This window comes from Trachinotus anak, unplaced genomic scaffold (assembly GCF_046630095.1).
Source record: "Trachinotus anak isolate AG129_WGS33_773 ecotype Australia unplaced genomic scaffold, CSIRO_AGI_Tana_v1 ptg000013l, whole genome shotgun sequence".
Lineage (NCBI taxonomy): Eukaryota > Metazoa > Chordata > Actinopteri > Carangiformes > Carangidae > Trachinotus > Trachinotus anak.
In genome coordinates this window covers 21793960-21819397 of record NW_027273864.1, presented here as the reverse complement: position 1 = coordinate 21819397, position 25438 = coordinate 21793960, and the positions used below count along the sequence as shown (strand labels likewise).

Below are 25438 nucleotides of genomic sequence, written 5' to 3'. Positions count from 1 at the left end.
TAAAAAAATTATTTTATAAATGTTGATCATTCCCGAATACTAGGTTTATGTGCATGTGTCTCTGTTTTTCTACATATGCACGTCTTGTAGCAGTATTACACGTTAACATTAATCACTTCTGCTGAGCTTAATGCTCTCAGCCTAAGAAGACCCATATAAAAATACAAAGAACATACAGAATGACCCCAATTATATTTTCAGGGACGTGTTATTTGAAGGCATCTGTGTGTTAAATAAAGACAAGAATGTGCTTATAAGGAAAGGATATTTTTAATGTGAGTAATTAAGTTCCAAGGACAACAAAAATCTAATCATTTCTCTGTATCTTCTTATACAGTGTTTTACTGCCATCTATTGTTGAAATACAGGACAGCTATTATTTAACAGAAGGACTCTTGAACATATCAAAGGGTTACAGTTAACATTTCTTTTTCTTTTTTTACTACAACTCAGTAAGCCTACAACAGTAAATGTTAAAACTTAAGAAGTCACAACAGTGTGACATAAATTCATGAAAGAAAAAACTTAAAAGTATAACTGAAAATTGCTAATACTTTCAAAAGTCAGTTTCATGCAAGAAGATTATGGTCTCAAGCAGACTGCTCTGCCCATCCATGTGTCAAATGACTTGACTGCCTCAGCTACATTATCCCCCTTTAATTACACTGAGTACAGTAAATTTTCGTAGAGATTTCTCATTGCCCAGTATGACTTAACTATCGCACTAAAACCATAACCTGTTGCCTCTCATAGGTTTTGCAGCCAACAGTTGAGGTTGAAATGGCGACTACAACCAGAGGCTTCTCCGATATGGCTTTCAGAATTGAAATTCATCAAAATTCAGAAGATTGTTGGCTTCAGACCAAGCAGGATGCTGTGCCCCATCCATCTCTGTGGCAACTTGATTGCCACTTGCCAGCCTGTGTTGGCTCCCACCAATGGTAGCATTACATTCAGGGCACCGTCGACTCTCCATAGCCCCTCCACACTCTGTTATAAGATAGACATGGCCATTAGGACATTTGTGCCAGTGTCCAGGAGGCATTTTGATAGCTGAGATGATCATCTTTCTCTCCTCCTCACTGATCCCCAAGCCTGTGAGTGGAAGCTTTTGGTTCAGCTTCTTCATGGTGTCTTTCACTTTTTCTTCATCTTGCTCAGTGAATTGGCCATACTTTTCCAGAACTTCTTTTATTGTCTTTACCTCGGATTTAATTTGATCACTTTGTCCCATCTTATTTGCCTTATGACAACGGACGTGAAGTTCAGTGAGGAAGGTGAGTCTCCGTAACTGTCTCTGCAAATCAAAGACCTGCTGGTCCGTGAATTTTTGGTGGCGGTTACTGAGCCAGTGAACAAACTCTGCAACATCTCTCTCAAACTGGTAGCTTTCCCATAATGATGTGTTTTCTCTTTCAATCTTTTGTAGTTTTGCAACTCTTATGAGGAAATCCATCTTGTTTTCCAGGACCCACAGGTCGTTTGCTGTGAGATAGCTCTCTCCCAGTTTCTCAATGATGCGTTTATATTCATCTTGCTGATGCTCTGCACAGATGTCAAGGTTTTCCTTCCACTGTTTTTTAAGGGCCTTCCTGTGCTCTTTAATATCTGCCTCATGCCCATTTATCTTCATCTTTACCATCTCTATCTCTGCCAGACAGCGGTTGATGTGAGATCCATAGCGTAGATTCTTGCGGATTGGAGTGAGACACTTGGGACATTCCTTTAGTTTTATGGCCACCTCTTCTTCATTTGCCTGTTGATTGTCATCCATTGCCATGTACTTGTCCATGGCTGTGTATTCAAAGACGTGTTGACAGTCCTCTAGCTCGATAAAGCGCGCCTCGGGGTCATCCTCGGTTCCGAAGAAAATCTCTGAGACCTCATCTTGATTACAGATGCGACATTTGCAGGGACATTTGTCTCCACACAGACCTATGCATGGATGGCCACATTTTAGGGTCTTGTCACAGGGTTGGGTGCATGGTGGACGATCACATGGCTCATGGCAAAGCTTACTGCATGTTTGGTGAGGGCACTGCCAGAAGCAGGGTTCAATGCATGGAGCACAGGGCTGCCCACATGGCTTCATACACTTACTGTGGATGCAGAAATTCTCACATGGTCTACGACAGGGGGGGCAATCGCGAGTGCAAGGCTCCCTGCACTTGTGAGAACAAATCAAGAGACGTTCACACTTGTGAAAACATGGGAAATGGAAGCGTCCCTGATGACACCCGCTACAGCTACCAGGACAGGGATGGCCACATTTTAGCGGATGCTTACATGGGCTCCTACATTGAGGTTTCTCTGTCTGTGTTCGGTAAAAGCAAGCACCTTGTTGGCTGTGGCCGCACTTTAGCTGTAAGGTGACATTGACCTGACACTTACTGGTGCATGGTTCCCCACAGACTGAATCACATCGATGTCCACACCGAAGCATTTTCTGGCAAGGTTCCTGGCATACAAATGTCTCCGGGTCCTGGTGGCAAGGGACCTTCTGTGCGTGTTGACACCGGGGTATGATCTTCTCAACCTTCACTGAACATTTTTCTGGGCATTTTCTAAAACACAGGAGTGGGCACCTGTGTCCCTGATCACACAAAATCTTCTCGCACTTCTTGTTACACTTGTACTTCTTGTGCTCAGGGTCGTAGGGGTGGCAGACTCTTGAGCAGACATGGCCACAATTCAAACGGAACTGGCAAGGCTGAGTGCAGCCCCCCTCAGGGGCTTGCCTGAAGTCCTCGGCACAAGAAGCTTTTACCTGTCGATCTGGATGATTGTGACAGCACAGGGTCAGAGCTTTCCCAGCCTGGTTGTTTTCCTTCAAAGTGTGGAAGATGTTGCTCCACAGTTTGACTTGGCCCAGTATTGCACTGTTGCCAATACAGTAGAGACCCTTCTTGGCACGAGACAAGGCGACACAGACGCGATTGGGGATGCTCAAAAAGCCAACTTTACCCTGCTTGTTGCTGCGGACCAGAGACAACAAGATGATGTCATTCTCTTCTCCCTGGTACTTGTCTACCACATGCACTTTGACCCCTGAGAACTGGTTGGCAGGCATACATTTGCGCAGACAGAGGAGCTGGCCGGTATAGGTCGTAAGGATGGTAATTTGCTCTGGTTTGTAGTCCTGCAAGAGAAGATAGCGGCAGAGAGCGACTACAAACTCTGCCTCGTGTCGGTTCTGATGACTTTTCCCATCTTTGATCTCTTCTTCTAGGTAGTTGTGCTCCACAAAGAACAAATCGGTATTAAGGCCCTGTAAGACAGCATTTAATAGAAGCATATTCTTGGTTATTCTTTGTTATCTTGTATACGTTCCCCAACTTTGATTCAAAATATATTGAAAAAGCTAAGAGACTATGCAGATACTTTTTACTCTTTACCCATGAAGGCAAGTAAACAGATATTCACTGCTGCGAAAAACAAGCAGAATGGAAACACAGCAGGAGAGCAAAAACAATACAAACCTTGATGTTCTCATAGTCCAACACAGAGGGATGGTTTTCCAGCTCTGGGTAGATGTGTGGGGTCAGAAGACGGGCAATTTCTGGTCTCATGCGATGCTGATAAACAAACAAAAATACAACAGATAAACATAGACAGCTGCAGAAAGATACAAACATGCGCACAAACATACCAGTTCAAGTGGAATGTATTCAACTTGCCTTTAATTGCATCATCCAAAGATGTATTTTACTGAGTCACAGATGCTGCAATAAGCTGAGAAAATTAAAAAAAACACAGAAACACAAACCTGGTAGTTGAGCCTGACAAAAGGAAGTCCCATCTTCACCAGCCTTTCAAACATGGACATCTCCAGGTTGAAGTTCTTAGCAAGTTCATATACTGTGGCACTGGGTTGCAGCTAAAGGAGAAATCACATGTTCTTCATATGTTCTAAACCTTTTTTTAATCTTTAGAAAACATGATATGCATTTGTGTTATTTCCAACGTTTCCCTTTTTCCATCCAGTGGTGATTAAATTTGGAGGGTTTTCTGTGCTAGATTTTCATATTTAAATGTATTAAAGATTCCAAGATAATAACCATGTTAGTGAAGGACAGAGTGATGACTTTCATGGTCACGTTTAGTGTGATCAGACCATTTGCAGTTATGCAAATGCTAGTGAAGAGTTATTACACAGTTCCTAGACACAGGTGGAGGCAACAATCTATACGGTAGCAAGCCTGGAAGGAATAAACAATATTCTGCTATGGGTCTTAGGATGACTGGATGGGAATATAGAATGCATGCAAATGCACTCTAACTTTCTTTTGCTGTCCTGTTAAGTTTCTCACTGTTTTGCCTGCATGTGTGTGGGTTTGTGTTTGTAAGTGTCTGTGCGTGTGTGCAAACCTAATTTAGCTAGAGGACAGAGTGTGATTGTGCATGTATGTGGGAGGGGTGTGGGGGAGGCAAGTCAAATTCTAATATAAATGTGAAGCATTGTGTTCTGCTCGATTCAACACCAAACCTGTGATTAATGAACAGCACAAAAATGCCAGAGCTTATTTTACTCGGCAAGTGTGATCCATCCACCTCCATTACATGCACACGTTCAAGTTTGAGTTCCACAAAAACAAAGCTCTTAACACTTGTTCGAAGAGTCAAAATAAATACTATCAAATGGCATTAAAGCCATGAAACAAGAGACTCTCCAATATTTATGCCATCAGAATAACTGGGTTGGTTTTTATATGTCTTTTGTTAACCTTGCCTGAAATTGTCCACTCATTTCAATGTGTATCTGATACATTAAATTCAACGCACTTGTAGCCTCAGGTATAGTGGCAAATTACTTTTATGATTTTTTTTTATACTAATCTAATGTACCTGTATAAAAATGGCCATTGGTTTCCAAGCCAGAGATACAATAAAAAACAATTTTCAGGTCAAACTCTATTTTAAATTCTATTCTTACTCTTGCTAAATTCTCAGCAACTGTAAGGAAGTCAGGTTTGTTTGTATAGTCAAATACATGCATAAATGCATGTATAAACAAAGTGCAATGAGAAAATATTAGGAGAGGAGTAGACAGAAGTTATGCAACAAGAAGAAACCAGGACAGAATATTGAGATGTGTGATAGAACTGTGTGTAGTTGTGATCGCAGTACTGCAGATTGCTAGACAGGCTGCCTGGCCATATGTCCTTGGCAGGCCCTGACAAGTTGTTGTAATAGTCTGCTGATGTCCAGCATATCACTCCTCTCTCTTCTCTTGTAATGTCTGGCATGTGGTGTTTTTTTTGTCCAGCTTCCATTTCCCTCAAGGCAGCACACACGCACACACTGACAACCACACAACTATACAAATCCCTCTTGACAGGTTGTCCTTCAAATTTGCACCTGGACATGCAAGTGGGGGTAATTTCAGAGAATGATGGCCTATTCAAAATACACTGGCACACAAATAGTCACACAGAGTTTAATAAAATCCAGGCCCACCAAGGGATTCTGAAACATTGAGCTGTCTGTCTGTGGGAGCTCTTACCTGCTGGTGGTCTCCAATGAGGATGAGATGTTGGCATGCTTGGCTCAGCGTGGTGATGGTGTGGGCCTCGAGAACCTCTGCGGCCTCCTCTACAATCACCAGATGTGGGCGCACCTCCTGCAGAGCTGTGCGATACTTGGCCGCTCCAGTTGTTGTCATGCCAATAATCTGATGGACAAGACAGCTGTTTATTTACACACAAAACTAGCTTATCACTTCTGCTGATTTTATGATTAATTTTATTACCACATTAATATTATTATTATTGCTGCCTGCCCTTACAAATAAGGTACAGCTAATTTAAATACTAGCCTATTTAATGGGGTTATAAGATTTTCAGGGGTTTACACCACTAGACAGACAGTGGTGGCTTTCTGATGTGAAGTCCCACGCTTTGCCCCACAGTTAACCTTCTCCTTAAAAGTTCAAATGTACAATTTCTCTTAATTCCACAGCAGATGTATATTTCACTGTCCTCCATTGGGTAGAGGCAGGAATCTTAGAGATGCATATCTTAAAACGAAATATAACCAAAACCATCAGCATGGCAAGATACCACTATATATACATAGGAAAATATATATTTTATGTAATACAGCTGAACTAACCCTGTAACCTGTCATATATGTTCAAAAACAAGACTTGTGCCAATGTTAACCTGTTACCTTCCTTCTTGAAAATACAACCATGTAGTATATCACATTAAAATCTCACATTCCTTTTAATTGGAATGTAAAGATTTCACTTAACAAGGATCTATTGTAGGATCATTCAAAAAAATAAAAAAAACTATAATAACTATAATAAAACTATAATTAACTAACTATACTTCATATTCACAACTTCAAATATACTCATATTACCGTGGCTTTCTTTAGGATACAGAGGCTCTCTTGTCGTTTTACATCAGCCAGTCTGTCCACTGCATTCTGATAGGCCTGTTCAGATGCTACAGATCTGGTGCGAAGCTCTATCCTGTACTGTGACACCCAGAACCTGCAGACACAAACCAAATTTGTAATAGTAAAACACTGTGACAACTGACTTAGCTATATGAAAGCCTGAAGACTATTTGCTCTGCATTTGGAAGTACAGTAAAAAAAAAAATGTTGGTACAATTACAACAAGACATTATATATCTGTCTTAGAAGGAACTTGCCCTATTTGTTACTTTAAATGATAATTAAGATTATATAAACATGAGTCCTTACAGTCCTGTTTTCACAGTGATAGAAGTTATGTCTTGGCTCTCTAAGGTGAAAAGATCCTCTGGGATACTTGGTGATTAGTTGACTTAATTATACACACTGGGAATAGACTATTTCTACAAGACCGAGGTTGCTTGGGGGGTGAGAGAAGTGAAGGAAGGAAAGGGAAGAAGGAGGGCAGATGGACAGAAATGTGAGAAAAGTAATTGGAGAGGTGATGGAAAGGAAGAGGTGAAAAAAGAGTCACGTAGTCAGTGAACGTACGAAAGAAAAGTGAAACACAGACGCAATCCTACCGATAGAGTCGCCATCTGTCTTCCTGTTTGAGGGTCCAAACATCAAAGACATTATTCGCTTCTGTCGCAGTCATGGCTGAAGTCTTCCCCAGCTCTTTTTTGATTTTGCTCTTCATCTTTCTCTTCTGCTTTCGTTGCATCTGTATAGATCGGGACAGGTTAGTTCATTCCGTCATTAATTTGTTGGTGTGCAGCACAGCCCACTCTCAGTGTGTTTCATATCATGGCACAAAAGTGGCGTATTTATCTACAGTATGTAAGGCAGAAATGTTGAATGTTTGGAGCATCAGTGGTGGAGACTTGGATTGTCGTGCAGGAGTGGTTTCAGATAATTACATAGGCATTTTGACAAGCGTCTACATTGGAAACAAACTGCTGCCAATCAAAACTGACCACAGCTGCTTTATGCTGCAAATAGGACAGCTTCAAACGTTTCAAAAGATCTCAAAAGATGTTTCTGTTGATGAAGTATTCTTTTAAATGGGTGATTTAAAAATGTAAGTGTCTCCTTTGCAGCTAGGCTGTGGAGTATGTGACCATTTATAATGTTACAGAGCAATGTGCTTTTGAATGGGCACCCGCACAAGCATGTATGTGTGCAAGCAGGTGACATGATAACACAGCCCTGCCAGTGGCTCGAGGCTATTCCACCGATCGACAGTTGGTGGCAGTGATGTGAAAAATAAATGGAGCGACCTGCCAACAAAGGCAGGGAGGACTGCTATCAAGCAAACATGGATTGGTACTGTTCTGTACTCCACAGGATACCTTTAAGTACAGTGCAGGAACGAAATGCTTTACTATGTCCACATGAACAATCTCCTCTTAAAAATTGTACCTGCCATTCTTCCTCGCTCTGCTCAGCCTGTGTTTCAGCTTTATCCAGATTCATAGCCAGCATCAGTTCCTCCACTTCTCTGACAGCCTCCTCTGTGTTTCCTGTGTTTCTGCCATCTCTGCCACCTCTGGGATGAAAGTTGTCTTCAATAATCCGCTCTGCTTGGATCAGATCTGCCTCCTCTGCGATTTCAATGAGGTCCTCCTCTTCTTCGAACTCCATTGGTTCCTCTGCTGCAATGTCTAACACATTTTTGTGAGAATTATTGTAAGAATGAGTTTATTCACTTAGTCCAACAAATGTACAGAATTTTAGCTTTCATTGACAACTTATAAAACTGCATGGAGCATAATAACCCAAAGGAAAAGAAAGTTCTTAAAATACAGAAAGATGGTATAGGAAGGAAGTGGATATTTTTGATAAATTGTTTATATAATTTTAAGGAACTGAAATGGTCTAGCTGAACTGTGCCAAGACTGTTTATCATTGTTTAGCTACAAAATTCTGCTATGTCACAAAGTTATATTTTCCAATTCAGTACATACTGTATATACCGCAAATCCATGATTTTCTTTTAACTAAGGTTATTTCAAATAAAAGGTTTAGCTGAATTTTTTTAAATGAAATCCATTTATAATGTTTCTCATCTATTTATATCAATCTGTGATGGTCCTATGTGTCGGCTTTAATGTCATTAGTTCTTTGATTATGTAACACTTTAAACTGGTCTGTCAACATTTTAACTGTATCCTAACAATAGCGCGCTGAAACAACTTAGCAGATTCCCTCGCACTGTTTCAATGGAGCACTGCTTGAGCCTTACCTTCATTTTCATCTGTGTTCTCTGTCTCCCTCTGCAGGAAGATAGTGGAACCCAAACCCAACCACTCCATCATCAGACTGGACTTCATCTCATGCCAGATCTCAAAACCATCCTGCATCTACAAATTATTCCATAATCAACACAAACTGATGAGTTTTCACTCTGTGCTGTACTGTCTATCTCAGTTTACGCATGCACACATAAAATGCCTTTTTTTTTTAATTCAGTATGACTCACTGGTGGCAGGTTCAGACTGTGCCAGTGTATGTCTGAAATGAACTTCCGTAAGACGCTTTCCCGCAGGATGCCTTTCAGAGAACACTCCAGCCTCATGCTCTGATCCTGGAGCTCCCTCTCCTCCTGACACAGCTGCTTGTGAATCTGTCAAACAGGTTTTGTTACACTGATTAGGTGTGTGTGTGTGATATACTGCGACTCCTAGAGCTGTGCAAAATGAATGTGTGACATAGTATAAAAATGTGCAAAACGCAACATAAAAAATAGGAAAAGAAAATTCTAAAACTAAGAGGCTAAGGCTGGAATACAAGTCAGGTCAATTTTTATTTATATAGCGCCAAATCACAACAGAAGTTATCTCAAGGCACTTTCCAAATAGAGGAGGTATAGACCTTCTCGTTATAGTATTTTTACAGGACCCAACAATTCCTACATGAGAGACATCAAGTCTGGAGCATCTTGAAACATCAGTTTAAGTTATAAAGGTCACGCTGTAGGTCAGGTAAGCATGAACTCACCTCATTATATGCAGAGCGCAGGTGAGGCGGTAGCGTACGTCTGAAGTCATGTGAGTGGGTCAGCTCCCTTAGATTGAAACGCTTCAGGATCTCACTGTTGCTGCGGCCTCCTACTCTCACTATGCCGTCTTGCAGAAACTTATGAATACCTTAGATGCAGGGGCAAAACATATGCACATCACATCCCGTAAAACTGAAAACTTATTGGTCTTACATCGTCCATTCCAGGGCACAGAGCTGGAGTTTGCACAAATAAAAATAATTAACTAAGACTTGAAATAATAACAATAATAATAATAATAATAATGCACAACAAACGTTGTTATTATAACAAACGAGTTATTATTTGTCCGAGGAAGAGATGCACCTCTTTTGTTGACAAGAGGCCCAATTGTGTTTTTATTTGCTAAACCACTCAAACAAGGAATAAAATATATATGATATTATTATGAACTGATATCTCTGCTTACCCTCAAGGAACTGATCCAGGGCATGGTTAGTGTAACACACTACCAGTATTGGAGCATTGCCAAATACACCTCTCCAAAGATTCTGATTGGTCAATAGAGCCTGGGCAATCTTAAGGCCAACGTAGGTTTTTCCTAAGAAAATTAAGGAATCAGAATAGCTTAATGTTAAAGTAGTTTAGGAGCACATTATATGGATTTTGTTATTTTACAAATATGTAAAATACCATTTTATTTTACTTTCATTCACAAATGAATTAAGTAATCCCTCCAGGAGTGTCTTACCAGTGCCAGGAGGTCCCTGTATAATGGCCAGTTCCTTTGTGAGGGCCATTTGGAGGGCTTTCATCTGAGACTCATCCAGTCCCAACATCTCCATTTTTGGCCAGGCCTCTTCTTTCAGGCTGTGAAAAGGCTTCATTCTGCTTTTATATTCTGGGTCAGCAATAGATGACAGGTCATATGTATCTGTTCTTTGCAGATAAGCTGGGGCGTGGACATCTGTGCTGCATTCCACGATGTACCTGGAAGTATTATGAATAGGATGAAAATTTTTATATATTTAATATGTTAATATACAGGTAAAAGCTTAGACTAAGATCCATTGCAATAAACATGCAAAATGTTTGTCACAGTCATAGTGTAAAAATAGCACAAGTATAGAAGAGTAAGAAAATTGTTGGACTGACTCAATTACACAGCAATATCTATCCAAAGATGGTTAATATTAGCTAACAATAGCTATCAAAAGCTAGAGCTAGCAAGAGTGCATGTTATTGCATATGAATTCAGCATTGTGTTATATATATTTTTTTACATTACATTACATAGTCTTAAGTAAAAGCAACAGGCTTTTATTTTAGATAAAGAAATGAAAGCGGTGGAGGGAGCTGGAGAATCAGTCTCCAAATGTCCCCAGCTGACCTACGGGGGTTTAATTCAACTTCAAGAGCAACAACAAGAAATTTGATAGATGGACTGGAGAACTGTTTCTGATATATATAAGCAGTTCACGTTGTTGAGAACTCCCATGTTGCGGTTCTGAGGGAAACACCAGAGAAAAGCTTCGAGAGACAGATGGCCAACAAAGTGTGTCATATAATGCATCACTTTGTGGTATCTGTGAAGGGCACTGGGAGTGCAGAATGTAACAGAACTTTTGAACTCATCCATGCGTGACAGCTTTTTGGGAATACCACAGTGATATAATTAACTCATGCCAATTAAGAGTGTGATTGCTGAACTCGCTTTGTGCAGTTTCTCCCCCTGCTGCCTTTTGAAAAATCTATCAGTGAACTTGTTTTGAAAGTGCTGTGGGATTAGATCATAACTCTGACCTTGACAGTTAAAATCTCAAACTCCTCCACAGCACACAAACACAAAGACACACACACACACACATACCTCTGGAAGGGCAGGTCGTCCTCCTCCTGTTCCTGTAGGCCCTCTAGGACATACCGATAGGCCTCAAAGTAGGCTGTGGACTCTACCATAAGGAACGATTGATCTTTCTGTGGGATAAATATGGTTTATAGTTTAGTTCCTCTTGTCTTGTTTGCCGAATTTGCTTAATGGTGTTCTGTCACCATGTGTTTTAACTGTGACCTGCCAAGGTCTGGTACAATACATCAAATGGTTACAGTTATATTAAATGTTGTACATGGCCCCTCACAAATAAAAACAGAATATCTGTTTCATATGAAAACATACTATGTGCGGCATGATAGAAACTAATGTACAGCAGTTGTGCTGAATACAAGTGTAAGACTGATCGTCATCTAAATACATGAATGTTATAATTATCAGTTTTGGCAAAACTGCTTTAGAGAGGCGTCAAAGTTATTGTCGTTTTGGAGCCTGTAGGTTGTGGTGCAATTGACTTGTAAGGATTGATACTGATAAGTGACTTCAATATTTTGTCCACCCCATTCATATCAGTGAGAGCAGAATAAACTACAGAAGCTTCTCAGCACAGTGATTTAACTGGGTGTACATAATAAACTGCCAAATTAATGTGTATTACTTTCACTGACTTTGCATTTAAGTGGCTGAAATCAGTTCATCATGTATTCTCAGCAACTGCATGCCTCCTGTCCCCATAAACAACTGTTGCACTAACTGTAGGCTACTGACCCACCTGAATTCTGGCCAGCTTGTATCTGCTTTCTTCAGTGAAGGTAATCTGGACCAGTCCTTTCTCCAGGTCTTTGGGGTCCCGATCTGACACTGAGGCAAACAGGAAGCTCTCAAAATTATCACAGGACAGGCAGACCAGGGAACCATAGATCAGCCTCTTGGAGTTCTGCCAGCGCACAAACTGTGGGAAGGATGAAGAAAATATAATCATTTATAGATTATTATAATTATGTATTAACATGTATAAATGTACTGTTTAAACAGCAAGAACATGTTGTAAAATGTCAACACCACAGAATGTGTTTGACTGGACAGTCAAATTTTAGCATCAAGCTGTGACAAACATCCGGAGGCTAACCTTAAGTGGCTGAATGTCAAACTTGACAATGTAGGCAATGCCAGTGTGTGTGCACTTGGGCACCACCAGTTGTGTATCAAAATAAACTCTGATATCATCAAAGCGCTTTGTCTTCAGTGGGTTATCATTCCTTCCTATCTCCAGTTGGTTCTTGAGCAACTGCTGGATCCCCTCACGAAGTGGCCGCACAAAGTCCTCCCTCAGCAGCCGGAAGTGCGTGTCAAGATACAGGTGGGTGTTTGTGTAGCGCTGAGAGGTGAGGTTGGGCCTGAGGAACGGCCTGTTGCCTGGCTGGAACTCCTCGAGAGTTGGGTAGATGGGTATGGTCCTGAAATCTTGCTGCTGTTCTTCACCTGGGTTAGAAATAATGGGAGTTTCAGTCACACACCTAACTATAAAACCTTGTAGCAAATTTTTCTGAGCCTTACCAAAAATTGGCTAATTGTGCAGTGTAGGTTTGAAGGCAGGGTGTCAAAACAAAACGGTAAAAAAACAAGTATCTCTAAGAGCCCATTACCTGGGTTATCAACACCAGTGGGTAGGAGGGTATAGGTGTCCCTGTCTGAGCGCAGGGTTCCCTCCCTGGATCTCTCCTGGAGGTGCTGGATCAGACCCTGAAGATCTCCCAAAGTCTCCTCCATTCCAGGCTGGATGTCCACTCCCAACGCCCTCAAGCTGTTGATGGAGGCTTGGAGCAGCGTCAGTAGCAAACTCACTGACTGAACGGAGCTAGCAGGGAAGATGCTCGTCACCTAATAAGCACATGTTCAGTGTAGTTAGTTAAACTATATATTCAACTACAAAGACTTCAACTACTAATTTATGAGCAGGTAACAGACAGAAGCACAATTAGACTGAAATAATATTCACATTTGTTTTAAGAATCTGTGAAACAAAGTTTGTTAAATGCCCTGAAAATCTATTTTGTACAGTGTTAGTTACTTCATTTGTGTTTCTGTCTGTGTTTTTCTCATTTGTTTGAAGTGGTTGGGCTTAGCTGCTGTAAAAAAAAAGGTGATTTCATGGTTTTTGAGCATTAAAGTTGTAATATTCTTCAGCTTAATTTATTAAGTGATCTTTCATTCGTTCCTTCCTCTATTTACCTTCGACAGAATAGCCAGGATGTTTTCCAGTTGCTGAGGGTACTGTGCCCTGCGGAGAGGGTTGAACTCTGACTCCATGCCCACCAGATAGTGGGGCAGGACGGTGCAGAAGAACCCTGAATCTTTTACGATGCCCACCAGGTGCTGCAGAGATCCTCTGTCTGTGCGTGATTTGAATGCTTTGCTCAGCAACAGGCAGAGGAGTTCGACAAGGTCCTTCCTCATTTTTGTGTCACGCAGGACTTCATGTAGGGCAGGGTTCGAGGAGAGGGTGATGGCCACCACAGACGGTTCTTTTCCAGAGAGTTCCTCCAGCGTCTTATAGCCCAGGCGACGGCCCTGTGGTGCCCCAACTCTGCCTGTAGAATTTGATCGCCCTCCATTCCTCTCTCCATCTCTTCTCTCGCCCCCTCTACCTCCTCTTCTATCCTCACTATGTACTCCTCTCCTTACAGCCACTCCTGCCACCCCCCCTCTCGCTCCTCCTCTTTCGTCTGCACCTGGTTCTCCATTTCCTCCTACTCTACCTCTCTGTCTGTCTGCACCTTGCCCTCTATTCCCGCCTCCCCCTCTCCCCCCTCCTCTCTGTCTACCGCCTCTTCCTGCATCCCTTTCATCACCTCTTCGTGCTGCTGCTCCTCCTCCTCCTCCTCCTCCCCCTCCTGCTCTGCCTCGCACCCCATCACCTCCTCCTCCACCTGTCCCCTCCCTGCCTCCTCTTCCTGCACCTCTTTGTCCTCCTCTCCCTAACTCTGCTCTTCCTCTGCCTCTGCCTTGCGCCCCGTCACCTCCTCCTCCACCTGTCCCGTCCCTGCCTCCTCTTCCTGCACCTCTTTGTCCTCCTCTCCCTAACTCTGCTCTTCCTCTGCCTCTGCCTTGCGCCCCGTCACCTCCTCCTCCACCTGTCCCGTCCCTGCCTCCTCTTCCTGCACCTCTTTGTCCTCCTCTCCCTAACTCTGCTCTTCCTCTGTCTCTCCAACGCATCCCTTCACCTCTATCTATCTCTTGTTCTCTCTGCCTGTCTCCCTGTCCACCTCTCTGTCTTCTCCACCTGCCTCCATGGATATTCTCATTTTGGTCAGCATCATTACCTGGGGGGGGAAAAAAAACATACGTTCAGTGAGACCTTGAAAATGAATACCTTAGTTTCTTGACCTTCGTTCATGGTTTTTACTTGATTGCTGCCCCATACTGTGTAATTACCTCCTCCATTTGGTAAAGCCAGTCTTTCCATGGTCATGCATGTGGCAGCTGTTGAAATTTAGGCTGGATGGTTGGTTGGTTTCTGAGTGGCTAGAAATTAGAAAGTGAAAAACAACAAAGTTCATTACAATTAGACAAGCATCTAAATAATGTGTCATTTATGGAAAAGACCATAAAAATCAGCCAGTAAAAGATGGCGGTGAGTAGCATGTCACTCCTGAGATGTGGTTACATTTTATCATACTCTTTTGCACTGTGTCCTATTATCATTTGAGAATGATTTGCAAGGCCACAGATAAGGATGATCTCGCCATTCACAGCTTCTAGGGAAATCAAAGCCGCCCTTGTGCTTGTGCCTGTCTCTTCAGTCTTAAAAAAATATTATTTTGTGTGACATGTACTTGAAAGCCCATAATAGTAAGTGCACCCTAGATTTGAGCTTTTCTGACACTTTAATGGTTATGTGTAACATTTTTAATTCTAATGCATCTGTTATCCAAATGCTTTTTGAGAGTGAACTTGGCTTTCAGTGGCAATGAATCAACTCAAACAAAGAGCACGCCCTCTACTGGTAACACGAAGGACCTGCATGGGGCTGGGTGTAAGTTTCTTTTCACTAGAAATCGGATGAGAGCTTTGTTTTTACCACAGCTTATCTTACATCACGAAACTGACCAAATACCCCCAGGCTGAGCAGGCAATAAATCAACATCTTAGTAAAAATGTTATGTCCTTTACTTGTTATAATTTTCTTATAATCACCAATAACACTATATATTTCTTACTGCATACCGACTATATCAGTCACCTGTCATTTTTATTCTCACGCTTATTTTTTTATTGATATTTTCGAATAATTACCTATTCGTCAAAAGTCACATGAAGCAATAGCTTACCCAGAGTGAAATCCACTTGACATGAATATTTCCAGGGACATTCAAGAAAGAAAACGGGCCTATTTCCTATTATTGCAGCGACTGTACTGCTCACTGTAGTCTCTGGCTGCGCTCCCCAGCTGCTCAGACGCTGACTGCTCGGTTCAGGAAGCTGCTATTTAAATGCCCTGTCATTTTCGTTTTCGTTTCATAAGAAGAGGCACACCACACCTAGATACAGTTAGTGTGGAGCATGGATGACTAAGACGCACATAATTAATATCCATGCACGCAGATTATTCACAGTATCATCTGTTCTCACAGTTTCATCTGTTCTGTGTCTATATTTACAAATATGTGGCGGAATGATGGGCGCCTTGCCAGCTGCCTGACTTTAATCATGGTGATAGCTACTGAAGAGCACTCAGATGTCTTACTTAAACACCCCCTCCAATGAAAATGAAAGTTTTTAACCTCATTAAAGTGTCCATGTGATGTTTTTTTATATAATACAAGACCAATGGCAGTCTCATAAAAACGGATTTATACAGCCAGGGATTTATATATAATATAACTAAGGAAAATATCCCATCAATTTGTCACACTATGTCACTGCCAGTTTTGAGTTAAGAGCTATCAAGCTCAGCGTCAACAAATAAATGATGATAACTACAGTAACCTTTCTGATATGTGTGCTAGGCCCTGATTTTGGTCACAGCAGGCTCCTCATCTGAGTCTGGGCCTGACTGAGGCTCAAACATGTAGCTGAGTCTGTCCGACACTTGCAGCCTGCTCCTTCACCACTATAAGTGCAGAGTGGGAGGGTTTGCATCAGCACAGCCACTAACACTGTGTCAGCCACTGCCAGTTACAAGCTAACAAACAGCATAAACAATTGCTTACATTTGGTGGCAATAAACTCCTCAAAGACTCCTGAGTCTGGGTCTGACTGAGGCTCAAATATGTAGCTGAGTCTCCCATGTTTCCTCCACAAATCATCTCTAAAGCTCTGCTGTTTCACCTCTTACCAAACAAACAACAACAAAATATTATTCATAGCAGAGTATTTTTTTACATAGTTTGAATAGTTTAAACTGGAGAGGACCTTTAATACTACATTGTGATAACAGTCAGTAAAGTAAGTAAAATTCCTGTATTCAAAATATTATTATTATTATTATTATTATGATGATGATGATGATGATGATGATGATGATGATGATGATGATTATTATTGTTGTTGTTGTTGTTATTATTATTATTATTATTATTATTATTGTGATGATGATGATGATGATTATTATTATATTATTATTATTGGTAGTAGTATCAATAGCTACTATAAGTATTAGTATTAGTTGTGTTTTTATTATAGCCGGGACACTGGAGGGTAGGCGCCTCCTCCCAACATCCTGACCCTACGTGATGATGAGTCAGTCTGAGCAGGGAGGATCTCTAATGCTAATGTATCCTATTGGTCGCTTCAGCCAATGTAAACATGTAGCCGTGTCATCAGTTTAACCGGATTGCCACTTAGCGCCGCTTTCTTATCGGTAAACATTCGTCAGTAGTCTGAATAACGATGGCTGTCTCGTCGGAAATGTTGGTATCGGAACCAGGGCAGTGCAGCGTTAGCTTGCTGACTAGCTAACACTGAATAGCTAGCTAACGGGGTCGTGTTTGTATGAGGCTGGCCTTGCTAATTAGAGGGCTAGCTTCCAGTTGGCAGGCAAGAAGGGATAAATCGAGTTTAGCCAGACAAAGGATGGCAAGTAATGTTATCTAACAAGGACACATCGAAGACTGTAGAGAAAAAATGAAGAAATCTAGAAGTGCTGGTGCCCCGTCACCAGTGAATGGAAAGCAGGGTAACGGTAAGTGTCAAGCCGCTAACTTGACTTGTCTCCAGTTCAAGCTACCAGACTGTGTATTCTGTGTATTTTCGGGGTACAACGAAACGCATGACTGCTTGTTTATGTTGGAGTTAGCTAAGCTAATCACATCCCCAACAACGACCGTGAACGTATCGCTGCTCGTAAACGGACAGTTGCAAGCTAAAAGTTAACATATATGCTAACTAGCTGAACACAGTGGTTTGTGTGTCTCAGACTGGGACGCCAGACGGAAGAGGAAAATTGCGGACATCACGCAGGCCCTGAGCGTGAGTCCAGTGGATGTACCAGCTCTGAGGAGGATGGCTATCAGTGAAGGGGGACTGCTGACCGATGAGATACGCTGTCAAGTTTGGCCCCGGCTTCTCAACGTGCCCCTTCAAGTCCTGGATCAGGAGCCAGGTATGGTAGCTACACCAGCGTGGACAGAATAACATAGGCAGCATTTCTATATGCTATTGCACATACCTTTCCTTTCCTACTATGCACGATAGATGCAAGCTTTCCCACATATTTGACTCATACAGCATTGCTAATGGTGACATGTCTTGTCCAGAGACGGTGGAGCGAGAGAATAACAAGGACTACAACCAGGTCCTGCTGGATGTCCAACGCTCACTGCGGAGATTCCCACCTGGTAACTACTGACAGACAACTCAGTCTGACTCATATACTCTGTCTGTATTATTTCAGATAGAGTGTAATGCCCTCAGATGAAAACACACAACCCAGCTGTAGTGCACCTGAGCACCAATTCAAGAGAATTTGACTTTCAAATCTATATGTTATATTTACGCTATAGGACAGTCATCTCAGCACCTTCAAATGATTAAATGCCGTTTGCTTAGGAAAATCTACATTTCTTATCCTCCAGACCGGTGCAGTATGGAAACTGCTTTGCTATTACTTGCCTTTGCTTGTAGTAATCTTGGAACACAAAATTACAGAAGGGGTGCAACCATATTGCCCACACTGTCATTACTGATTCTCTGACAGTTCATCTCAACAGTAATGTCAAATCAAGATCTATCAATTTAACACTCTACTGGAAGGGGCTGTACCCAGAATGTGCTACTGATGGTAGGAAAAAACTGTGGAGATTTCTCTGCAAGCTCTGATCTCAGTGATCTCGCTGGTCAAACAGTTTTTCTTTTAAAATAAAACGGTGGAATTGTTACTTTTGGAGGGAAAAAAACCTGAAGCAATAATATACAGTACTGCATTTTTTAACTATCCTTTTAAATAAATGAGTGCAGGTACTTGATATTACTCAGAACAGAACAGAATTAGCACCAATTTATGTTTTATACTGAGGTTATGGAATTGCAATATTTATTTACTGATATTTCATTCATTTTCTCTGGCACACATGACTGGTAGGTGATCCAGCAATGAATGTTACCATTCATGCTCCTTAATTACTCAGATTATCGTCTTTTTGGCTAAATAGTATAACACAACAAGCACTGTTGTGAAATCTTCGGCCTGAACAAATTACAGTGGAATTGGTAATGAAAATTGCATTGGATGTGTGTGTGTGCGTATTTACAGGGTCCCTAGTGCAGTGGCATTCCTGTAGCTTAAATAAGCAAACAAGTGTATTTATTTTTATTTTGGGTGGATTTGCACAGGTATGCCAGACGAGCAGAGGGAGGGTCTCCAGGAAGAGCTAATAGACATCATCCTCAGAGTTCTGAAACGTAATCCCCAGCTGCACTACTACCAAGGATACCATGACATTGTTGTCACCTTCTTACTGGTCCTGGGAGAGCGCCTTGCAACTGCTCTCGTGGAAAAGCTCTCCACGCATCATCTCAGGTACATAACACAAAAAAACAGTGTATACAGTGGGTCCAAAAGTCTTACACCACTCCTGTTCAAATGAATGGGAAAGTGCTCTCAGATCATATATACATATACTGTACATACACTGAGCAAAAACATAAATGCAACACTTATGTTTTTACTTGCATTTTTCTTGATTAGAATTAGAATATCTAAGATTTTTCTACAAACACATCTTTAAAATTTGTTCACTAACTTGTTTAAATCTGTGTTAGTGAGTTTGCCAAGATCATCCATCCACCTGACAGTGTGCAGTTTTAACACACAGAACAATTCCATAGATGTTGCACATTTTGAGGTAGTGTGCATCTGGCATGCTGAGTGTCCGCCAGAGTTGTTGGTCATTTTACAACCGTAAGCCGTCTCCAATGTCATTTCTGAGAATGTGGCAGTACATCCAACCAGCCTCTCTCTCACCAGACATGTCACCCATTGAGCATGTTTGGGACGCTCTGGATCTGCATGTATGACAGCGTGATCCAGTTTCTGCCAAAATCCAACAAGTCCAGAGCCACTGAAGAGGAGTGGGCCAAGATTCCACAAGCCACATTCAACCACCTGATCAGCTCTGTGCAAAGAAGATGTGTGGCACTGCATGAGGCAAATGGTGGTTACACCAGATAGTGACTTGTTTCTTGATCCACAAAAAATGCACATCAGTAGCCCAAATCATGTGAAACCCATAGTTCAGTGCATAATAAATATATTTTATCAAAATAAAACAGCACATTTTAAAGTTTTATTGTGACCAGACGGAGGCACACCTGTGCAATAATCATGCCGTGTATTCAGCATCTGGATATGCCACACCTGTCAGGTGGAAGGATGATCGTGGCAAAGGAGAAATGCTCACTAATATGGATTTGAACAAATTTGAAAATAAATAAACCCTCTATGTGTGTAGGAAAAACTTAGATCTTTTATTTCAACTCATGAAAAATGGGAGTAAAAACAAAAATGTCGGGTTATAGTTTTGCTCAGTATAATTATAATAAGCTGTTTTATCAGTTTTTCTCTCTTTGTTGTATGTCCGCATTTCATAAAAATATCCTGTCCCTCCCTTCCCTCCTCCCTCCCCCCTTTCTTGTTTAACAATAGGCTCTGTTATGCAGTCTAAACATGCTCTTTGTGTTATCCTCCTTCTCAGGGACTTCATGGATCCCACCATGGACAACACCAAACATATTCTTAACTATTTGATGCCCATCATTGAGAGGGTCAACCCAGAGGTGCATGATTTCATGGAACAGTAAGGCTCTCTGCTATTTAAGTGGCAACAGGCCAGGTGACAGTATTAAAAGCCTTCATAGAGCTTCCCCTATGGTTATGAAACAGTCTAACAGTCAATTAGTTAAGAAATCCTCGGGACTTGTTGAAATTTTATGGGCATTTATCAAAGGGATGAATGAATCTATTCATTTTACATAGTTTTAAAGTCATTAGGTTTGGATGTTTCCTGTGAGGGACGACTTTTACAGCATACTGATCCTATTATGACAGCTCAAGTTACTTCTGTAAAGACTTAGGATCACAGGTCATTAAGTCCTCCCACTTGGAGGGCTAACATGTGAGTTGCCCTCTTATCTCGGTCTGGAGCCCTATATTGTAGCAAGAGCATAAGAAAACATCACTTTTATGTGCTGATGTAAGAGGATATCTGCCATGTGTCGATTCTTAGGGCTGAGGTGGGCACAGTCTTTGCCCTTAGTTGGCTGATCACCTGGTTTGGCCACGTCCTGTCAGACTTCCGCCATGTTGTCCGGTTGTATGACTTCTTCTTGGCCTGCCATCCGCTAATGCCCATCTACTTTGCTGCTGTGGTGAGTTCACTATAATCAGCACTTGATTAACAGTACATGAATTAAGTCTGCTCAATCAATAAAACGTTTCCAGAGGAAAGGACATTTAAATGAGCTTCAATTATGTAAATGTGAGTCTGAGGCCAACAGTTATCCTTTGATGATGTATCCATTTACTCAACTTGGACAGTGTTGTCACTGTGTCACAATGTGAGAATTATGTAAAGACAAAATTGTAGGTTGCTAAAATGTAATGATGCCATGACCTCACCTGCACTTATAAAGGTGATGTTTAAGTGTTGATTAATCTTTTTTTAATAATACATGGCTGATCATTTGGTCCATCCCTACATAATTAGATCACTGCTGCTGTTTAAAACCATAACGTCAGATGAAGTTAATAAAGTGGCCACTGGTTCAGCTAACTTGATCTTCACAGGCATTTTATTCTTAATTCTTATATCTCTGATGAAATGACCCTTGGCCCTTGGAATGACAGGTGTCCCTGTATGTGTTATTTGTACATGTGTCGCAGATTGTACTGTACAGAGAAGAGGAGGTTTTGGAGTGTGAATGCGACATGGCCATGGTTCATCACCTGCTGTCTCAGATTCCCCAGGACCTGCCGTATGAGACTCTCATCAGCAGAGCAGGAGACCTTTTTGTCCAGTTTCCTCCTTCTGAACTGGCTAAAGAAGCTGCCTCACATGAAAGGTGCTCATCTCTTTAGGTTTACTACATTACTTTTATGGAACACTACTTGCCTTCTTGAATATTTTATTCCTCTGCTTCTACAGATGCATGTTGACTGTTATTATAAACTGTAATATTCATATTTCAGTTTCTTCTGTTTCTCAACAACTCCAATTACTCACCGTTCTTTCATTAACCCTTTCATTTTCTGTCTCTCTTGGTCTCTCGCTATGCATCTCTCTATTTACCTCTTAAGCATGGCATCCTCTACCTTTAAGGACTTTGACCTTGCGTCCACTCAACAGCGACCAGACTCGGTTCTCCGTCGCCGACGCAGGCAAAAACAGGCTGCCCTGGAGAGCTCAGCAGCCAACGCAGTAGTAGCAGTGGCTCAGCCTTCTGCAGCACGGCGGTTTGTGCGACTGGCTGTCATGGGTCTGACGGTGGCTCTAGGGGCAGCAGCTCTCGCTGTGGTCAACACTGCCCTGGAGTGGGCCCCCAAACTGGATCTGTTTCCTTGAACTGCTCCTCTTTTACCCCTACACTTATCTTTCCTTGACTGAATCTAGTTGGTGGGTTTGTTTCCAAGAACCCTTTAAGTAATTAAACCACAAACCCTACAGTCAATAACACTGTCTGGAGTGTACTCTCTAAGCTGTACCAGTTTACACTCCTCTTTGTCTTCTAGGATGTTACTCAACATCCTACTCTGTGTAGGGCTTTTGGGACCCCAGCTGAGGGACCTTTTTATGACTCCTGAAGAGCATGCAGCAGTCTAACAGTAACAGCTGCCAGTGTTCTGAAATGAAGAATCCATCCTGTTATAATGAAGAGACTATTTCTAAGAACTATTATTGATGGTGTCATTATTAAAATTTATTTATATTTGGTATTAGGATAATCTGATATTGAGTTATGCTCACAGAGATTTATGCTGAAAGCTTAGTGGACTCACTACACTTGAAACTGCTGCCAATTAAAAGAGCTGAAGTGAATGTATGAGAGTGTGTGTGTGGGTGTGCGTGTGTGTTCGCAACGTGTTTGTTAATCCATTTGATACCTGGACTGAGACCAAATAGAGGATTGGTAGAATCCTCTCTTTGTATAATTTCCTGTTTCTTAATTCATAGGTATGTCAGAGGCTGTATAGAGATATGGTCATTTCACACAGGCACTTTTTTGAGGTCAACATTTTATTATATTTTTAGCACCTTTTGTCCCTGTTTAATTGTTTGAATAAGACTTTTCAGTGAGGGAAGAAAATGTATTTTTCTTTCTGGGATCAATATCTTTAAAACATGTTAACAGTTTACTGCACGTTATAGTTTGGGATTAATATTGGTGTCAAAATGTTTCTGGTGTTATCAAAGTAGATGTATTGTAGCCTGCTTGAGACTATATTATGTATCTCAAAACTTAAATGTGAGGACAAGCCCCCTGATTGGAGTCCAGCTTTCACAGTCCAGAAAAAAAAAAATCCAGTTACATATTCACTTAATTGTTTGGTTGAGCAACCTTAAAAATGTGTCTGTGTTCCATGGCCTCTGTTTTCTGTTTCACTTTTTCTAAATCTCTCCTCATAGTTCAGCAACTGACTCACTCACTCACTCACTCAATGCCTGGTAGCAGAGAATGTCAGAGATGGGAGAAATAGCAACTAAAGTGGTCGTCTTTGAGTTGGCACAGTGGGGGACCCAGTTTGCACTAAACTGCATTTGTTTTGCAAAATCTCTCTAAAGTTAGTTTGGTAGGTGCTTTGCTCACTCTCCTACTGGAAAGGTGCCCCTGTCAGAGACCTGAGCACCTGAGCCTTTAAATCAATACTGTCCAACATCTGTGTTTTAAACATGACTGAACCTGATTTGAACACATACCATTTAGTAAATAGGATTGCCTGCAGCAAAGAATGGACATTTCAGTGGCAGTCCAGCTCATTCCAATGTTCTAGTCATTTTCATTCAATCACATATTTTAAAATGGGGGATTGCATATGGGTCAGTGGTATGGCACTCACCTGAATACCCAAGTCTTAACAGAAGATAATTAGCAAATAGTTTGTCAGAGCACTTAATTCTAAGGTAGTCAATTTGGATTGTCTGAATATTTTTGTTTTTTGCTTAACAGAAATCGTCACCCACATTGGATGGCACAAAACCCAGCTGACTAAAAACATATCATAAAAGCAATTTAAAAGACATGTTGAGAAAATATATTTTTTTGCTACTGCGTGTTAGGAACTGAACCCCTGGGCATCCCATTCCTATATTAGGGTCGATCGATTTATTGCCTTTGTTGTGAGCTACTGGATCAGCTGGTAAGAGATCAAAATGAAGGCAACCTGGAACATTTCCAGGGCTGTCTGAGGTGCCTGAGAGTATAGCTGTTCAGCAGTATTGTAATGCAACATGTATCTGCACTCAGTGGTTTTCATTTATTTTCATTGCACTAAATGAATTATCTGCCTTTTATGTTTATTTTGTTATCATAAAACTGTCACACTAATGTTAAGTTGTACAAGAGAATGCTAATAAACTAGAGTGAAAATGTTCAGTGTATTTGTTTGGACTCAGTTACACATCGGAGTAAAAGTAAAGTAAACACTAATATCTCCAGAAATATCATAAGACACAAACATACTCTGCTTTGAATAATACATTGTGCCTGAAATAGTTTAACTCCTACTTCACTGAAAAGTCTTTTCTGTGTTTGTGCAATGGAGGTTTCAAGTTTCTACACAAACTAAGTTATATATTTGACCATGAATAGCTTCCAAATTAGCTGTGATGCGTCAGAATTTAAGGAGAGGAAAACAGCTTTCTAGTGTCTGACTCTGCACAGTGAAGGCCAAACACCCAAGTGAAGTAACAAAAAGCAAGACACATTTTTTAGTTGAGACAGACTTTAAGGTACACCATTTTGAAACAGCAAAGATATTTTTCAGATCAGGAAGATCCACCTGAACATAAACTTGATTCAGCCTAATCTATATTCATCAGGATTAGTTCAACATTTGTGGGCCTCAGCTCTCAGTTACAATCAGCTGTCAGCTTCATCACTACATCATCAGCTTCACATACACTTTCATCATCCTCTGGTATTCTCCATCAACCTTGGTCATATTTTGTTAACTTCAGTTGTACTTTAAGCTTATTGCTAACACTTCATTATATAATAATAATGCTAGGATACAATGCCTGTAAGTGCAGTGTAAAGGCAGTTATCGCTTTCAAACATGTTATTTCCAAAAGCAATGAAGGCACGCCCATATGATTGTGGAACATATTTGAATATTAAACTCAAAAGTTGTTTGTTATCAAGCTCTAGCTGAATCTAAAGTGTAGCTCATAAGTGGTACCAAGAAGAAAACTGACAAAGTACAGCTGAGCCTGATAAATGTTGAGCTAAGCCTGACAAAGTATAACTACAAGTGATGCAAGCTGAGCATCGGTTGAGTTGTTCAGAAATGACCAGCACCTTGTTCTTTGTCCAGGATAAAGAGTAAAAAGATTTTTTAAATTGCCTATTGTGCTTGCATTTCACTGCCGAGGCAGCATAGATGAACTTCCTCTGAAAGGTTATTCATTTTATCTGATGATATAACTGAAAACAAATTCACAAATATGATTTGGCAAGACATATTTCAA

The 25438-nt window shown here is 41.1% G+C and overlaps 2 protein-coding genes across 2 annotated transcripts; one reads left to right on the top strand and one right to left on the bottom strand.

The window, feature by feature from the left end:
• Positions 1–169: 169 nt before the first annotated feature.
• On the bottom strand, positions 170–15746 carry znfx1 (zinc finger, NFX1-type containing 1). The gene is made up of 19 exons (XM_071494460.1): positions 15587–15746; positions 14691–14780; positions 13488–14578; positions 12902–13136; positions 12385–12737; positions 12028–12207; positions 11295–11401; positions 10176–10414; positions 9894–10025; positions 9424–9572; positions 8906–9049; positions 8669–8786; positions 7846–8087; positions 7008–7147; positions 6367–6499; positions 5504–5671; positions 3767–3877; positions 3480–3575; positions 170–3268 (listed from the first exon to the last, which is right to left on the bottom strand). Exons 2-19 carry the CDS (start codon positions 14725–14727, stop codon positions 818–820), a joined length of 6126 nt encoding a protein of 2041 aa, XP_071350561.1. The 5' UTR covers positions 14728–14780; positions 15587–15746; the 3' UTR covers positions 170–817.
• Positions 15747–17013: 1267 nt separating this feature from the next.
• On the top strand, positions 17014–24344 carry tbc1d20 (TBC1 domain family, member 20). Its single transcript, XM_071493400.1, has 8 exons — positions 17014–17439; positions 17674–17859; positions 18014–18094; positions 19089–19275; positions 20450–20551; positions 20981–21122; positions 21637–21815; positions 22051–24344. Exons 1-8 carry the CDS (start codon positions 17382–17384, stop codon positions 22313–22315), a joined length of 1200 nt encoding a protein of 399 aa, XP_071349501.1. The 5' UTR covers positions 17014–17381; the 3' UTR covers positions 22316–24344.
• Positions 24345–25438: the final 1094 nt, after the last annotated feature.

What these genes read in the sequence shown, in the direction of transcription:
- tbc1d20 (XM_071493400.1), top strand. Translation starts at nt 17,382, where the DNA reads ATGAAGAAATCTAGAAGTGCTGGTGCCCCGTCACCAGTGAATGGAAAG. An exon ending in CTCTCCACGCATCATCTCAG is followed by an intron (nt 19,276 to 20,449) that starts GTACATAACACA and finishes CCTCCTTCTCAG; the next exon opens with GGACTTCATGGATCCCACCA. An exon ending in CCATCTACTTTGCTGCTGTG is followed by an intron (nt 21,123 to 21,636) that starts GTGAGTTCACTA and finishes CATGTGTCGCAG; the next exon opens with ATTGTACTGTACAGAGAAGA.
- znfx1 (XM_071494460.1), bottom strand. Translation starts at nt 14,727, where the DNA reads ATGACCATGGAAAGACTGGCTTTACCAAATGGAGGAG. An exon ending in GAACACAGATGAAAATGAAG is followed by an intron (nt 8,088 to 8,668) that starts GTAAGGCTCAAG and finishes AAAATGTGTTAG; the next exon opens with ACATTGCAGCAGAGGAACCA. An exon ending in TTGTCAGGCTCAACTACCAG is followed by an intron (nt 3,576 to 3,766) that starts GTTTGTGTTTCT and finishes TTTGTTTATCAG; the next exon opens with CATCGCATGAGACCAGAAAT.